General features: G+C 38.9%; 4 protein-coding genes and 1 non-coding gene across 5 annotated transcripts; 2 read left to right on the top strand and 3 right to left on the bottom strand.

Annotated features, from left to right (window-relative positions):
• Positions 1-55: 55 nt before the first annotated feature.
• Positions 56-4,404, bottom strand: LOC140784200 (uncharacterized). The gene is made up of 4 exons (XM_073131460.1): positions 3,491-4,404; positions 3,328-3,381; positions 2,242-2,367; positions 56-475 (listed from the first exon to the last, which is right to left on the bottom strand). The coding sequence occupies exons 1-4, from the start codon at positions 3,857-3,859 to the stop codon at positions 302-304; spliced, it is 723 nt and encodes a 240-aa protein (XP_072987561.1). The 5' UTR covers positions 3,860-4,404; the 3' UTR covers positions 56-301.
• On the bottom strand, positions 4,224-4,422 carry LOC140785396 (U2 spliceosomal RNA). Its single transcript, XR_012108452.1, has one exon. It is a non-coding gene; the product is annotated as a U2 spliceosomal RNA (small nuclear RNA).
• A 662-nt stretch (positions 4,423-5,084) lies between these two features.
• Positions 5,085-6,758, top strand: LOC140785222 (uncharacterized). The gene has a single exon (XM_073133001.1). The coding sequence runs from the start codon at positions 5,804-5,806 to the stop codon at positions 6,539-6,541; it is 738 nt and encodes a 245-aa protein (XP_072989102.1). The 5' UTR covers positions 5,085-5,803; the 3' UTR covers positions 6,542-6,758.
• Positions 6,759-8,364: 1,606 nt separating this feature from the next.
• Positions 8,365-10,674, bottom strand: LOC140783313 (probable purine permease 11). The gene is made up of 4 exons (XM_073130159.1): positions 10,573-10,674; positions 10,446-10,490; positions 9,164-9,858; positions 8,365-9,085 (listed from the first exon to the last, which is right to left on the bottom strand). Exons 2-4 carry the CDS (start codon positions 10,480-10,482, stop codon positions 8,651-8,653), a joined length of 1,167 nt encoding a protein of 388 aa, XP_072986260.1. The 5' UTR covers positions 10,483-10,490; positions 10,573-10,674; the 3' UTR covers positions 8,365-8,650.
• A 538-nt stretch (positions 10,675-11,212) lies between these two features.
• On the top strand, positions 11,213-15,191 carry LOC140783417 (uncharacterized). The gene is made up of 7 exons (XM_073130308.1): positions 11,213-11,860; positions 11,963-12,112; positions 12,722-12,822; positions 13,098-13,194; positions 13,279-13,320; positions 13,465-14,033; positions 14,491-15,191. The coding sequence occupies exons 1-7, from the start codon at positions 11,230-11,232 to the stop codon at positions 15,076-15,078; spliced, it is 2,178 nt and encodes a 725-aa protein (XP_072986409.1). The 5' UTR covers positions 11,213-11,229; the 3' UTR covers positions 15,079-15,191.
• The last annotated feature ends 1,082 nt before the right edge of the window (positions 15,192-16,273 follow it).

Genomic DNA, 16,273 nt, shown 5'->3' with positions numbered 1-16,273 from the left:
AACTAAAATGTGCATCATGTGTGTATATGAGCATATCTGCTGCCACCTAAAAAAATGTGAAAAGCTGCGCAAAATTTTCAATATATCTAGCCTGAATAGAAGGTTATACAGAATATTAAAAATAAATATATGTAAGCTTTCATGTACAATAGGAACACGAGGGACAACTTTGCGAGCCTAAACTGGTAAGATACACAACTCTCAACTTCTTGACATTCTTCATAACTTGAGTTTCTGCTCATTATTCTAGTTGAGCAGCATCAGGATGTTGGGCGTGGGCGTCATTTTCTCATTTTTTGTCTTATTTTTCCTCGATCTCAATATCAATGATATCCTGATCAGAACGTTTCGCAGAAGAACTGCCACCTCCTCTGAAGTTGTCTTTTGGTTGCCATACAATGTTTTGGCAACTCGTGCAACGAATTACCTGGTTGCGATAGCCCACAAACCGCCTCTTACAGGCAGGGCAAGTTCCCTGAAAGACAGAAGAACCACATAATCAAACAGTCATGAACTCCTGATACAGGAAGGAATCAGTTTGATTTGTCCAACTTAAGTTTGACTGAAAAACAGTATAGTTTAATGCTGCTGTATAATAACATAAAATTTGCTCTGCTGTGATAGCTAATACCAACATCGTATTACAAATTAGACACGACGGTAAAAGATGAGTTACTACACATAAAAAGTTGAACTTGAAATCTGTCACTTGTAAATATGCACTGCATTTAATAGGAAATTATACTTTGTTTTTTTAGAATCAGGAGCAGATTCTTTTTTCCTCTTTTTCGATCAGAAAGAGAAAAGTGTAACAGCATTCAGCATTCAGCATTCAGCATTCAGCATTCAGCATTCAGCATTCTCATTAATCGATACAAGTCTGAAAACAATCTTAAAAGTATCCCCATGGAACTACTGTGTGACAAGCTCTTTTAAACATAACGATTTAAAAATGCAGCACTGGAGCAGCCTAGTTCTGAAAGCTTACTGCAGACAATCATTTCTTATTTAAGTTGCACATTTTCATTAAAAAAATTCCAATATAGACCAATAGTGTTAAATTACTTAGAAGTAATTACTCATGTTACCAAAAGGTGCCAACTACTATTGGCAGGATGAAGAAGATATGATGAGAAGTTTTATGGCATCTCGTATTTGGATATCAACGAGGAAGTCCTTTTGCTTATCAAAAATCTAATGGACCGATATATTAAATAGAAGACAGAAAAAAAGAAGTAAAGACCATAGATAAGACCAAAAAGTTTAGTTGATTGCAAAGAGAAGGACTTCCCGTACTAGAATAACATTCATACTCCTAGATGGAAGTGTGGTACCCTTGTCATGTTCTTATCCCATAGGTCTCTACTGATGAAGGTGTGCGACCACCATACCTATTTGTCCAGAATCACTGCCCCAAATTTCTTTCTTAATTTGTATGTCAAGACTGCAACATCTTCAGCAAAAACATCTAATAACCAAGAAACAAAGAGACATAATGCCCATCTCACATCTTGATTGATGCTAAGTTCATGTTAGCCTCAGTTAAAAGCTAAATCAGAACTCTTCCTTATGTTGCTAATAATACTATGGCTATAAGATGATCAATTTCATGGTCTCTTAGTCCAGTGATTCAAATTATGTGAATAGGCAACAGCAGTCAAGATACTTTAGTCGACATTGTGCACAGCATAATAGAGGCTGGGAAGCTCAAGATCAGCAGGGAAGTAAAGAGTGTGCAACTGTATGTTCCCTCCAATACTTATTCTCACCAAGTTTGTCAACTCTCCTATAATTGGTTTGATTCAAACCAAAAACAAAACAAAAAAGTATCTTAATTGGTACTCTGGGTCAGTGGTTTCAATTTCATCAAGGAATTAAATAAACATTAGAAGCGAAATTCATCAGATATAGTTACTATATTGCAATCTGATCAAATTACAAGACTCAACTAAATGTGAGACACAGTAGGACAAAATAAGTATCAGAATGGGGAGCAGTTGTGGCAAGCATATTAGGGCATACCAAGGAAATGATAGAACATTCTTATGAAAAAATAACAATAGCAAATCCACCATAATTTGACAATAAAAACAAGGGCTATATAGTGCATATGAAATATATAAATGTTGTCTGCATCATTACCAAAGCATTCCTAGAAACTTAAAGAAGTGAAGATAAATAAAAATTAAAGAAAATTGCACGACAAGTAAAATAATTCTATTTTAGAGCATAAAAGCATACCTCAATAGCAAAATTATTAGCAAATGTTCCAATGAGAAGAGGAGCAGCAAATGGCAGTACCCATGTAGCCAAAATGAAGAACCTAAACAGCCAACCGGATAGTACAAACCAAACGAAAAAGATGGTCTGCAAGTATGTAGTAAGATAAGCACATTGACATGGCATTATATTAAATCAAATACTAAGCAAAGAAAACAATTATCACGCAAACTAAGAGTATTTCACCTCTTTGCAAAGTTGCAATTGTCCATCAACAAAGTACCCTTATTAAGAGGACCCGATGTAGAAGTTCTTAGATCAAATATTCATACTTTCCACATCATTTTCTAATTTTCAGTAGGAAAACAACATGATATGCCAGTATCAGGAGAATTTCCTAGTATGGCTGATTTGTTATGTGAATCAAATTGTAAAGATCCTTCTTTTACTGAACAACCGGTTTACCACTTAGCAAATGTTCCAATGAGAAGAGGAGAAGCAAATGGCAGTACCCATGTAGCCAAAATGAAGAACCTAAACAGCCAACCGGATAGTACAAACCAAACGAAAAAGATGGTCTGCAAGTATGTAGTAAGATAAGCACGTTGACATAGCATTATATTAAATCAAATACTAAGCGAAGAAAAAAATTATCACGCAAAGTAAGAGGACCTGATGTTGAAGTTCTTAGATTTTAAATATTCATACTTTCCACATCATTTTCTAATTTCCAGCAGGAAAACAGCATGATATGCCAGTGTCAGTAGAATTTCCTAGTATGGCTGATTTGTTATGTGAATCAAATTGTAAAGATCCTTCTTTTACTGAACAACTGGTTTACCACTGAATTAATTGACTAAAAGATGGGGAGCCCAAAGTAACCAACACTTCAAGCCTTCAATTTCCTCTTCACACTACAAGGCACATGAACTGAATAATAATTGTAACACGCAATGACAACTGACTAATCTACAGGTCCCCATCTACATCAATTACAACTCCCACAAATTGTAACACGCAACGCATCAACCGGAAAATTTCAAGAATCAACCAAGCATTCAAAAATAAAAACAAAAATCAGCAATGGAGGACGTAGAAAGAACTCACAACTAACCCTCTTCCGAGCGGTGTTTCAAGAAAACCGTTCAGCTCCTTCCTGTACTGCGATTGCGAAATATGAAGTGGAGAAACAGTGAGAAATTTAAAGCCTTTAATACGGAAGAAAGGAAGAGAAAAGGAGTATAAAATAGAGAGAGAGATAATATCGAACCCTAGGCCAATTACGAGAGAAATCAACGGAGAAGGATCGAAATCGCCGTCCGATCCCTAGCTCGACATCAAGCTCCCGCGCACGTGCAACGGCTGCGCGGGTAGCGGAGTCGAACCGGCGGGATAGCGAGAACCGTCGGTCGAGTCGTTCGGCGGTTCGTCGCGCCTCGAAGGCGAGCTGCTCGACGCCATCGTTGGCGCGCCGCCACGCATCGCGCAGGGCCTCGCCGGAGGCGACGCGGCGCGCGAAGCCATCGAAGTCACTACGGCGAAATGCTCGGACGGATAGAGACAGCGGCGGCGAGTGGTGGGTGAGACGGCGGTGGGGGTTAAGGAAGAGGGGATGATGCCACCGCACGCTCGTCGCCATAGCTCACGCGTGTGAAGCAACAAACGGTGGCGTTCGAGATATGATTGAGAATCTAACAACAACGCAAAAATAAGGTCATGATTTTGGGTCTTTCTATGGGCCAGTTCTATTCGGCCCCCATTTGATATTATTATAAATCTAGCTACAGTATAACATTACTTTTTATCTCAGACACTTTCATACTTATCACGCAAGCAAGAGGCTCCTTAAAGATATTTTTTTATACTTCTCTCGAAGCTTGAAATCTTTTTCGATTTCTCTCAAACTATCCATAAAAAGGGGACCATTAACAAAAAGCCCAAAAAAGTTCGGTTCCAAATGGGCTCGGCCCATAAGTTAGAAAATTTTGAGAATTAAAGATTTGTAGGGGTGCGCCAGGCCCGTGCAGTAGTGCAACGCGCGGGCGACGCCTGAGGGCCCCAGCAGCAAGCTACTGTGAGGTGGGCCCTCCCCCAAGAGAAATTAATTTAATATCGTGGTGGGCCGATGGCCCACGTATCAGATATTAAACTGATAAGAACAGATACTACACTTGATCTTAGCCAAAAGGCCGAGAAAGGTATGAGTTTCTACGTGGGCCTTCGCCGCCATTTATAATCTCTTCTGCTTCTAATACTTGTTCCGGCTCCGATGTGGGACTAAACTTACTGCCAATTTGTAGGACGAAAACGATGGAAGAGAGTAAAAAATCAAAAAAGGAAGAGAAAGAAAGCAACTGAAGAACTGAAATAATCATTAATTATGAGATAACAATGTTACTTTTCCATCAACTTATTGCGTAACAAAGAAGAAATCCATCACCTACCTCTTGAAATTTGTGTTTAAAATATTTTAATTCGTTTAGGCTCTTTCAGAAAGTTCATAAGGAGCTTTCTTCTGGCATCATAGGTCGGTAAGACTGCAACGATCGCCAGTGATATACCAATACATACTATAACAACGTTTTATCTAATAAGTAATACAACTCTTTCAGCATTTCTAGCTAACAACTTGTATGCACAAAAAAAAAAGGTCAAATTTCCTTATCTTGACTTCCATTCAATTATATATAATCAGCATCATTCGTCTGATACACATGTCTAGAAGCACTTGACATTCGTCTAATTTCTACGATTTAAATTTAACTTTTCTTCTACGTCGCAGTCCTTGAAGCCAAGCCATGAACCATATGAAACCTAGAGGTGCAACATTACTTTCCACGTAACATCTACCTTTTGTGCTGCCTGTTTGACTCGTTCATTTCGTCTAGATAATATGATAAGAGTGTGTACATGTGACTTGACCAATTTAATGTGGTCAAATCTTTATATGGTTAACTAGGTCTCGTCTAACTAAACCCTTCTTCGTGTATGCTCAGTTCTTCGAAAATAAACTGCCACGAGTCAACTAGTTGCCTTTTTAGAATGAAAAGTTTTCATCTGTTTCGTTACAGTGGTTTTAATTCTTCACTCCCAGTCATTGGCCTCTAGTTATGATTCCACATGTAATAAATTTTATTTATTACATAACTCCTTTGAATATAACTCTTTTGAATTATTTTTTTATTAAAGAATAGCAAAGATCTAACAGTAATTATATATTTTATATACAAAAATGGAGTGGAATAGAATAGTCGAAATTTGCCCGATAAATGGGGTAAAGTCGAGTTATCCAAGTTATTACTAGTAAGCGCATAAACTTAAACAGTACCGAATGGACAGCAGAACGGACCTTTCTGATAAATAAATTCCTATTCCTATTCCAATTCCAACATATCGGCGGCGAGAGATCGAAAGAATCCACAGGCGGAGGACGATTGGACGAACCCTCCAAATCCTCTGCTGTCTGCTTTCTCATCTGTCTCCATTTCCGAACCCTAATCCTAATCGCTCGCCTCATCTCATTAATGGCGGAAGCAAAGAGAAGAGGAAGAGGAGAGAAGACCCCGTCGTGGTGGAGGAAGCAATGAGGTGCAAAATCCACCCCTACGCGAACGCCGTCGGGGTTTGTGCTCCGTGCCTCTGCGATCGTCTCTTCGCCCTCGTTGCCGCCGAGAACGGCGCCTCACCGATCCCTTCTCCTTCTCCTCCACCGCCGCCGCCTCCGTTAGCGTTTCCCCGATCCGTTCCCCCATACGCCTCTGGCGGCCGATCCGGCCTACTCTTCTCGAGAACCCCTCAGATAGGCGGCGAGAAGGAGAAGGGAAGGAAGTTCTCGATCTTATCGACCATTTTTGGTCATTCCAGATCAGCGGAGCCGTCGAGGACTTCGTCTTGGCTCAAGGGAATCTTGCACGGCGGCCGCCGGAGGAAGCCGCAGCAGAGCGACTCCCCTCCGCAGAGAAGGCCGTATCCGGCGAGGGATCGAGGAATGTCGCCGGAGAGTAGGGAGGACGACGATAGCGGCTACTCGACGGAGTCTTCTCCATGGCGCCCGATGCCGACGCCGATGCGGCGAGTTGGCTACGATCTCCGTCGGCACCACCACGGCGGCGGAGCGATGTCGGGGTTCGCCGTGTGTTTGAGCCCGCTCGTAAGGCCCAGTCCCGGCCATCGGAGGTGCCACGTGGCCGATGCGGGGTTCTCAGGCGAGCTCCGGAGAGCTAAAGCGCCGCAGCACCACCGCCATGGGTCGGCCGGCTCCGCCGCATCGCTCCACCACCACCGTTCGAATAAGCTCGCACACTTGGGTAGGTTGCGCTGATGATTTTGTCGTTGCTTCTTCCCTTAAATTCTACGAAGCTTGCCATTAACTATTTTTCTGGCCAACAAATTAAGCAAAATCTAAAATTTTCGTCTTAATACTTAGTTTACGTGTGTAATTTGCTCTTGCATAGAACAGCGTGATCAGATGGCATGTGTGAATTAAATGCTTCTGAAATAGATTCGAATACAACTTCTTCTTCTTCTTCTTTGAAAAATCAAATATTTTGCCTTTTTTCTTGCGGTCGGTCGAGGCGTCGCTGTTGAGTGCGTTGGGCGACGGTGACGAGGAACGGAACACGACGTGGAGCAAAGTAGTTAGTTGTTTGGTTTTTTTCACTTCTCCGACAAGTTCTTTTCTTTACTCTCTTTGTTTTGTTAATTTTTTTACAGCACCGAGAAGTTGGAAGAGACGACTTTAATTACTGTGCTTCGTGTTGTGGAATAAGAATAGAATAAGAGTATCTTCCGTACTATAATAGGAATGAAAGATATTACCGATTCAGCAAATTATTATTATTTTTTAGATATATAAATTTACATATTATTTTTTTATAATTATATTATCTTAATATTTTATTAAGTAAAAGATATATATATCTTTAAGTAAGAGTAATATATTTTAATAGATAGAGACCGAGAATTATATTTAAATTAAAGTTTATCTCCAAATAATCAAATTTAAATTATTTAATATTACATAATATTTCTTATAATTAAGATAAAATTATATTTAAGAGAGAAATCATAACCTATAGAGTACTTCTTCTTTAAGATCTTCAAGGATATAATAGAAAAATTGAAAAGTTAGTCACACGTAATTAAATCTTCTTAACTAATATACTCTTTTTCTTACGTAATATGATTTTGGAATCGGTATCAAGAAATTGGTACCGTGTATGAAAACTGACTATTATAGCTGTCGAATTAATATTATAATTTTTAAAAGGGCATTGGAGATTAAATATACATCTTCCTATCTTTTCTCTTCTTTTCTTTTCTATTTTTCCAGACGTAACTTAGTTCATTAGTTAATTTCTTTTGGGATTTTTTACAATATCATAATTGCTACTCTATTTTTTAAAAATATCATAATTACTATCGACAATACATTGATAATTATAATATTTTAAAAGTCTTAATTAGGTCAAAAAAATCTGTTTATAAGAAAAACAGAAACTTAATATCGTCTCTTAATCATAACGCGTGTTTGGCACTAATATGGTGGTGGTGGTGGTGGTGGTAGTGCACCGATTGTAGTGGTGGGCTCCAACAATGTTTTCAACTTTCCCTTGTAATAAAAGTTAACAAACTTTGGGGTTATCATCGTATTGTTGTCTAGTTAAATCCAATTAACAAACGAATTAAGGTACCAAACTAACTAGACTTTTGAAGTTTATCATCAATAATTAGACAATGAGTTTTGAATCATTATCCCTACCAGAAAATGAAGGAGGGGCACTTGACATACAAAAATGGTGCCATAATCACTCTTGGAAGTAACAGTGGAGGGCCAATTGGTCGGCAACCAGACCATACACGTATGGAGTTTCGTAACTTTAGCTTTCATAGACTGTCTGTCACCTTCTAAACGTGGAGAGGCAGCATTGGCTGGCTGAAGTGATGTACTTAACAGCTAATTAAATGAAACAAGTAATGTTGGCATCTAATTAATCAGGACCTCAAAATTAGATCGTGACGGCTAACGACGTGTCTCCTAATAGATTCTATAAAATATTCGTTAAGTTTTTTGAAAAAAAAAAAATATAAAATCGCTCTCTAGTTTAGATTTATGTAAAAAAATTAAAAATTTATTCTAAGAAATTTAAACACACTTAATTTCGTATAAATAAATATTTGAGAAAACTAATTTGACCAAAAGAATAACGGTGCGATTCCGACGATAACCCCAAGTAGTAGTCAATGTCTACCACTACTATTGGAAGTTGGAACCGTGACACCCAATCGTTCTTCTGTCCCCTGTTTGCCTCCGGGATAGTGGTGAGTAAATATAATTTTATCATCCCAAAATATAACAATCCCACCTACTGCCATATGTTATCTTCGAGACTACAATACTATATATATGAACTTCCAATACCAACTCAATCTATTTACTAGCACATTGCTTAGCCTTCTTCTTGGCTCTCAGATCATCAAGATAGTGTTGATAAATATAGGAAAGGAATCCCCACACAGCAATCAACATGGCCACCACCTTCACCCCATCCATCTTATCATGAAAAAAGATCACAGCAAAGATGGGCACCAATGGCAATGCCAAGGTACTGATCACGTTGGCAAACAGAGAAGACACCACAAAGATCAAACCCACAGTCCCCACGGCTGCGACCTGCCAAGCTATAGCAGTCCAAACCAATGTCATCACGTAGGACACCTTCCCTTCCCCATATCCATCCATCTCTGCCCCTAAACTCCTCCATTCTCCACTCGCAAAGAGTCCTAACACCGAAGCGCCGGCTGCAACGAGGCTACACCAGATTTGCATCTCTAGCACGACGGAGAACGTCTCCGTCCTTATTACCTGTTAAAATATAACATATCAAATTCGAAGCTTATTTAACATAGTACCAGAGCAAGAGTTTCAGGATTTAAGGCTCGCCTTTTGAAAGGTGAGCTGCATTAATGAAAGGATGAGTGAGAATAGCGCAGAAGCTCCGAGAGTTAGCATGAACCCTAGTGCGTACTTGGTCTTCAGGCCGTCAGTCGAGTCCCCAGAATCCGAGTTGACTCCGAGGAGCGCAGCGGAGAAGGTTAGAAGCACGACGGAGTTGAATATCAAAGAAGTGAACTTTTGATTGTTGAGGAAGTAGGAGAACACAGCGTTGAAGGCAAGTTGAGTTGCACAAATAAGAGAGTAGGTGGACACAGGGAGGTACAGAAGGCCATAGGAGTACATCAAGTTATCGCCGGCGATTAAAAGTCCGAGCGCGGTATATATAGCAGTGATCTTTACGAGAGGAGGTCGGGGGACGGCGACGGCGGTTGTCGAGGTGGAAGGAGAAGGGTAGAGGAAGAGGGGGATGACGAGGAGAGGGTAGCCGGCAGATTGGACGATGGTGGCCATCCACTTGCTATTGCCGCCTTGGTCATAGTAGAGCCGGCCGAGCAGGGTGGCCACGGTTTGGCCGGAGAGGAGGAAGAAGATGTTGAGCAAAACTAACCACCACCACTTCCAGTGTTGGAACACCGAGTCTGTCTGAATTGGAGGTGTTGTTATATTAAGATGGTTGATGACAGTGTGATCTTTCTGGGGAGCAGAGCCATTTGGGCCTTCAATTCCATGACTTGGATAACCTACAATTTGGAGACATAATAAGCACCATCGATTTAATGACTAAGTACTCAAAATTCAGAGAATCAGAGGAGCTCTTTTGGTTGGAAAATAGATTACATCAAGAGCCATGATGTCTTACATTGCAAACCTAAGATCCTACTCATATTTCATCGGATACGGATTGTATAGTGGTAAAATCGTATATGAATCTATACTTTTTATTCAAATAAAGATTCTGATTACAAATAGTGAACTTAAGATGGTAGACAAGTTGAATCAAAATAAGCACCATAATCGTATCCACATAGACAGAGTCTCCCACTCATTTTCACCCCTAGTTCGATGTCATTCTTGACTAAAAAAAAAAAAAAGAAGAAAACTTCTTGGGCCTAACGGCCCATTAAGGCCCAAAATAAAATAGAAAAACCATATTGTTCCACCAATTCTAATATAATCAGGATACAGATCCAGCAACTCTAGTAGTACGCCATGAAAAACATGCCAAGGAATTGTCTTACTTCAGAAGAAAAGGTACATAATTTCTCCTCTGGGATCAAGCAAAAACAATACATATATAGAGGGAGAAAGAGATAAGAGAGCTTAAAACCTCCGATGTGAAGTTGGAAGTCTTGAGCATCACCCATACTGAGAACTACAGGAAGAAAAGAGAATAGCGATGAAGAGATTAAAAAAACAAGAAAGAATTCTATCTCTCTGAAGATTTTCTTGCTCACTTATCTCTTTTCTCACACAAGAGGAGCCACCTCTCTGCCGTCTCTAGATATAGAACGAAGGCTACACGACAAACACGCCTGCCTTCTTGTGGCGGATATCTTTAACGCATCGAAGTTGAATCTTATGAATCCATAGGACCCGCAGCCAAATGACGTTATTTGACCTCTAAGTGAACAAGGTTTTCTTTTTTTCCCACCTTCTCTTATAGATAGATACTTGATAACAATTCAAGAATTGCCTCAGTTTAGTCTACTCAAGCTTTAGAATTGTCACAATCATTATTCAACAAATAGTCAAACTGGGAACCAGGGTATGTGACTTGTGAGTTGATTGTGTAATAAGGCATGAATACATTATGATCACCTACTCCTACTATGAGAATCCGAGAATTAACTATTTTAAGTCTCCCAATAGTTTGGGCCACAAGCCCACAATGAAGGGCGAACACGAATATATACGTACACCCTAGCTTTAATTTGCCTTATGAACTGGTATTAATTTGTTCCTAAACCCAATTGGACGAGAGAATCCGATGCACACGTTCTTCCTCCAATCACAAGCAAATGACATGCAAAAGAAAAATGACCTTTTTTCCTCTAGCCTATATAAAACATTGCACCAAGCTAATTAATCAAACAAGAGTTGTATATATAAAAATGTTGCCCCCTGATATGAGTACGGATATGGATATGGATATGGATAATATGGTAAGGTTTCCCGGCGAAGGTATGGATATGGAGGAAACAGAAGTACCTGGCCATGATGCTATGGCGAGCTCAGATGAGCGGTGGCTACCACCGCCGTCTAACTTCCCGCAGATCTACAAGCACAAATTCAAGGCAATGTACAGAGAGATCGATGCCGCGATACAAAGGAGTGACTTTAATTACCTCCAGAAGCTCGTCGCGAACGAAATGGCACAGACGGTGAACTTATCAGATGACCCGTTGCTCAGCGTCGTGATCGCCTATGGGAAGAGCGAACTCGCACTGAAGCTGGTGGAGGTGATGCCTGAGAGCAATCTAATGGCCTCGAACTGCTACCGTGATACGGCGCTGCACGTGGCTGCAGCGAAGGGAGACGTGAGGGTGGTGGAGGCGCTTGTGAAGCAATGCGAGAAGCTCATGGAGGAAACAAACGAGAACCAGGAGACCCCGCTACACAAGGCGGCGCTCTACGGGGAGCGAGACGTCTTTTGGACGCTGGTGGGACTCGGAAGTGATATAAAACGGAGGAGGACGGATGGCTCCAACATGCTGCATTGTGCAGTCATGGGAAATGCGCCTGGTATATAATTATATACATAATTAATTATATAAGGTTCACCATCTTACATCATATGTAACTAGGTAGGTGATCGATATGTGCATATATATGTTTTATGTGCAGATCTTGCAATGGAGATAGCAAATGAAAATAAAGGTCTGATAAGTAGTCGCAATTCAAATGGCGTCACGCCATTGCAGCTCTTGCTGACCATTCCTGAGGCCTTCAGAACCAAACTGCGGCTTGGGGCCCTGGGTTCCTTCATCTATGACTGTTAGCACCCTTCCCTTTCTTTTTCTTCCATTTCTTTCTAATTAATTAGTCCTCAATCTGCACTTCTTTACCTATCATTTGTTTTCATATAAGTTAGAACAGTCAGCCAAACTAATTGTGACAGAAAGTTAGCTTGATGGGTAGTGTAGATCGTTTCAGATACTCTCCAAACTGTTAGACATGCTCGCTCCCTAGTATTATACTAGTATGCGTCATGATCACCGTGTTGTATTATTCCTATATATCAATCACCTTATGTGAAAGAACAACAGTTGAACATGAATTTACGAATATGGATGAAACTAGAGAGAAAAGAAAAGTTGGAAGATGAGGAAACTAAGGCGCTTTGATCATATTTTATCTTCAAAAAACCAACTTGAATGGCACATATGTACATAGTGAATCTAAGAAAAATATAAAGTGGCTTTATACTTAAGATTAGAAATTCAGTGAAGTTTTTCAAGAAGCAAAAAGATTCTTAAGAGGTACGTATATTTCTGTAGACATGTTTTAGAAATCAACCATATATATAGGGAGATATTATGGGTCGTATAAACATTACAAACAATGCTCTTGAGCGCTCTCTTCTAGCTTATTTTGTTATTTCAGGTATTCCCTTGGAAAAGACAGTTGCTCATAAATATTTAAGGGATGAAGAGGAAGTTGTTCATCAATTTAGAAGGGACGAAGAAAAGTTGGAGATACCAACGGTAATTCATATTTAATCTTTCTATACATCCAATTTCTCTGAAAGTTTTTAGCTAACAAAGAAAGATGAACTCAAATTTCTCATATTTTTAGTAGATCCAAGACGTGGACTTGGATTAAATGGATTGAATGTGGAGTCTTTTTTTTTTTTCTTTTACAATACTAATCGTCTTATCTATCTAATAATAACAATCGAGTTAAATGTCCTTTGTTTCAACAATAACAACATAATAATTTTTGGCTTTTACTGCAACAAATGTTGGAGCTGCAATTGCAGGATGAAGAGAAGCAGTCTCAGATGACACTTTGTCAAAAATTTCCAGAACACTATTCTACCCTTTGTGGCCTCTTGGAGTGGATTTACAGATTTCCTGGTGCAGTAATTATCCCTTATTAAAATTGCATTCTTTTTGTACTACATTAGACTTACTAGTTCCCTGGATTTGAGGTTTCTACAGTCGCATGGATCCGACAGCTTGTTTTCAATGTATTGAAGCAATGTGAGTTTTAAATATATATATCCTGGACTTGAAAATTCAAACGGATTTTATGGTGTTAAATCTTTCTCCAGATTTATAATCTAATATGCTAGAGTTGATATACAACTCTTAGTTAATCTACAGTCCCTGTTTGTTATCTAACAGTGTCTCCTGGCCTTCATAATCTCCAATTGAAGAAACAAAAGCATACGCAAGCCACAGAGCTGATTGCTTTCTTGGCTAGCGAGCCTGGTTATTGGGATTTTTTTAACAAAGGAGGAAAACCTCCAGAAAAAGCAGGCGAAAGAAGTCTTCTTGAAGAACAAGATGGGAATAAAACTACAGCAGAAGTGAAGTGTTGCTGCCAGAAAAAGGATGTGACTGATGATCATCGTGACGAGATAATACAGTGGACAGAGTCACCTCTGATTCTTGGTGCTAAAATGGGACTTGATGAATTCGTGAAGCAAATCTTAACAAACTTTCCGCAGTCTGCTATCAATTTAGATACAGAGGGAAGGAATGTGCTTCAAGTGGCAATCAAATATGGCCATAAAAAGATTGTGAAGGTTATAGAATCAATGACTTCTGGGAGTAATCCAAATTTACCTTCTTGGTTGCTGTCCTCCATCGATCGGGCGACTGGAAATACCATCTTACATTTTGCTGCAGAGAAAATTGTGAAAGACGAGGGCTTTGCCTTGCAGATGCAATATGAACTCCAATGGTTTGAGGTGAACTTACACATAACTTGGTCTCTCTCTCTCTCTCTCTCTCTCTCTCTCTCTCTCTCTCTCTCTCTCTCTCTATATATATATATATACATCTTCACAAACTCAATTATGCCTGCTCCAACCTTTTTTCCTTTGAAGAATTGGTGAGAAATTTTTTTTCTTAGGTTTGACTAAACAAAAAGTAGATCGAGTTATAAGATACAGATGTAATATATAACTATGTGCATGTTGAATCTAGTACTTTACAAATATTTTACAAATAAGATTATGTGGTATTGTCATGTTTTATGAGACGGAGATGAGAACTATCATGAACATGATGATGCCTGCCACATCAAAATATTTGTAGAATATTTGTAGAGTGTTGGTTAGCACAGTACTTCTCATAATTCTTATAAAGAATTAAGGCAAAAAAATAAATTATAAGGAAACTTACCTATGACTGTATCAAGTGCAGCAAGTAAGAAAGATAGTACCAAAAGATCTCGAGTACAGCCGAAACAAAAAAGAAAAGACTGCGCAAGAGCTCTTCACCGAGAACCACAGGGATATGGTAAGAAGTGGCAAAGAGCAGCTAATGGAATTGGGGAAGACATGCTCCAGCCTCGTAGCAGCTGTGGTATTTGCCTCTAGTTTCTCCATTCCAGGTGATAAGGATGCAAACCAAAACCCAATCTTCCTTCACAGGACTGCATTCAAAGTGTTCTCCCATGCATACGTGATCGGGTTATCCAGTGCCTCTGCTTCTCTTGTGCTATTCTTATCCTTCTTAAGCTCTTCTTATAAGGAGCAAGACTTTCGACGCTCTCTTCCTACCAAGTACTTATTAGCAAACATGTCATTCCTCATTGCACTGGTGGCTCTACTTGTGGCATTCTCATGTAACATCTATCTTCAAATCTATGGAGGAAAGAAGGCGGAGACAAAGGACATAATTCCGCTCGTTTGTGAGCTCACCCTCTTCCCGGCAGTGTGTTTAGTGGTGGTGCTCTACCGCGGTTCCTCATTAGGTATCGGATCTTTTCTCAAGCATGTTTGGCGTTAAATTGAAGGCTGTGGAAATAAATTTGATGAGAAGTTTGTAGAGAAGGAAACCAAAGCTCCTAAAATATAGTGCAGTGTTGCAATAAAATAAATAGATGAGGAAAGATGGTTGAATAGTGTTTGTATGCAAAACACTCACCAAATACACAACCTCTCAGGTGGGTTTATTTTCACATAATTTATTGACTAATATTTCCATGCAATATATAAGATAAAAATAATATTTCTACACAATATATAAAATGAAAATAATATTTCTACACAATATATAAGATAAAGATCTCACATTTTCATAAATAATATAAGAAAAAAAACTTGAAATACCACAGTCCGCAATAAGCCCCCAAAATATATATTCATATACTTTAACAAAGTAAATGTTTGCCTAAGAGCTACAATCCGTCTAGACTTATTTTACAATAAAAATAAAATAAAAGAGATTGTAAATAAATTTTCACCAACACCTCTACAGACTCATGATCATCTACTAATCTAAAAATATTTCTACCAAAAGTTAGTGAACATAAAACTCAGCAAATATACACATCTATAATCTAAAATTAGTATAAGAAATAAAAACGCGCGCACACACACACACCCACACACACACACACATATATATATATAATATAATACGTTAATATAATACGTTAATATAACATGTCTATCATATCCGTATCTATAATTCACATATATTAATAAATAACACATGATATGTATCTTTCAACTTATCAATTCTTTCTCTCATGCTCTCATAGAGGTATAGCCAAGAATTATCATTATTTGTTTACAGAGATATCCACCACATAATAAGATATGCTCACACATTGAGGAGCGACAGATATCTAGCAGTAATGTCGCTCGTATATACTTGTTGACGCTATATAATCAATTATTTATGGCCAACAGACTAAGGACAACAAACTAAGGATCTCAATCGTAAGCCCACACCCTCGTATCTATTATCATCCTCATTATTATCACATATAACAAAATTATCGCATTTAGCAGAAATTAAGAACATATAGCTCATAGACTCCTTGACTATGTGTCATCGAGTATTGCTGGATCTATATTCTTTTTTCTTTCTTTCTTTCAAAGCAAGTATTAAATGTTGGCTCTGCAAGAACTCTTTTCTGTAATTGCGATTGAGCTGACAACAATAGGATTTAATTCCGCATTTGTGAACTTGAACG

Source organism: Typha latifolia, chromosome 3 (assembly GCF_019914945.1).
Source record: "Typha latifolia isolate L0001 chromosome 3, TyphaL0001v2, whole genome shotgun sequence".
Taxonomy (NCBI): Eukaryota; Viridiplantae; Streptophyta; class Magnoliopsida; order Poales; family Typhaceae; genus Typha; species Typha latifolia.
The sequence above is the reverse complement of the archived record's forward strand: the minus strand, read 5'-3'. Positions and strand labels throughout refer to the sequence as shown.

Bases quoted from the DNA above. Each gene is read 5' to 3' on its own strand.
- LOC140784200 (XM_073131460.1), bottom strand. From the start codon at position 3,859: ATGGCGACGAGCGTGCGGTGGCATCATCCCCTCTTCCTTAACCCCCAC. The intron at 3,382-3,490 runs GTTCGATATTAT...TCGCAATCGCAG, and splicing joins TCTCTCGTAATTGGCCTAGG to TACAGGAAGGAGCTGAACGG. The intron at 2,368-3,327 runs GTGAGTTCTTTC...ACATACTTGCAG, and splicing joins CGCTCGGAAGAGGGTTAGTT to ACCATCTTTTTCGTTTGGTT.
- LOC140785222 (XM_073133001.1), top strand. From the start codon at position 5,804: ATGAGGTGCAAAATCCACCCCTACGCGAACGCCGTCGGGGTTTGTGCT.
- LOC140783313 (XM_073130159.1), bottom strand. From the start codon at position 10,482: ATGGGTGATGCTCAAGACTTCCAACTTCACATCGGAG. The intron at 9,859-10,445 runs GTTTTAAGCTCT...TCCAAATTGTAG, and splicing joins CTTCCAACTTCACATCGGAG to GTTATCCAAGTCATGGAATT. The intron at 9,086-9,163 runs GCGAGCCTTAAA...ATATTTTAACAG, and splicing joins TGCAGCTCACCTTTCAAAAG to GTAATAAGGACGGAGACGTT.
- LOC140783417 (XM_073130308.1), top strand. From the start codon at position 11,230: ATGTTGCCCCCTGATATGAGTACGGATATGGATATGGATATGGATAAT. The intron at 12,823-13,097 runs GTAATTCATATT...CTGCAATTGCAG, and splicing joins AAAAGTTGGAGATACCAACG to GATGAAGAGAAGCAGTCTCA. The intron at 13,195-13,278 runs GTGCAGTAATTA...AGGTTTCTACAG, and splicing joins GTGGATTTACAGATTTCCTG to TCGCATGGATCCGACAGCTT.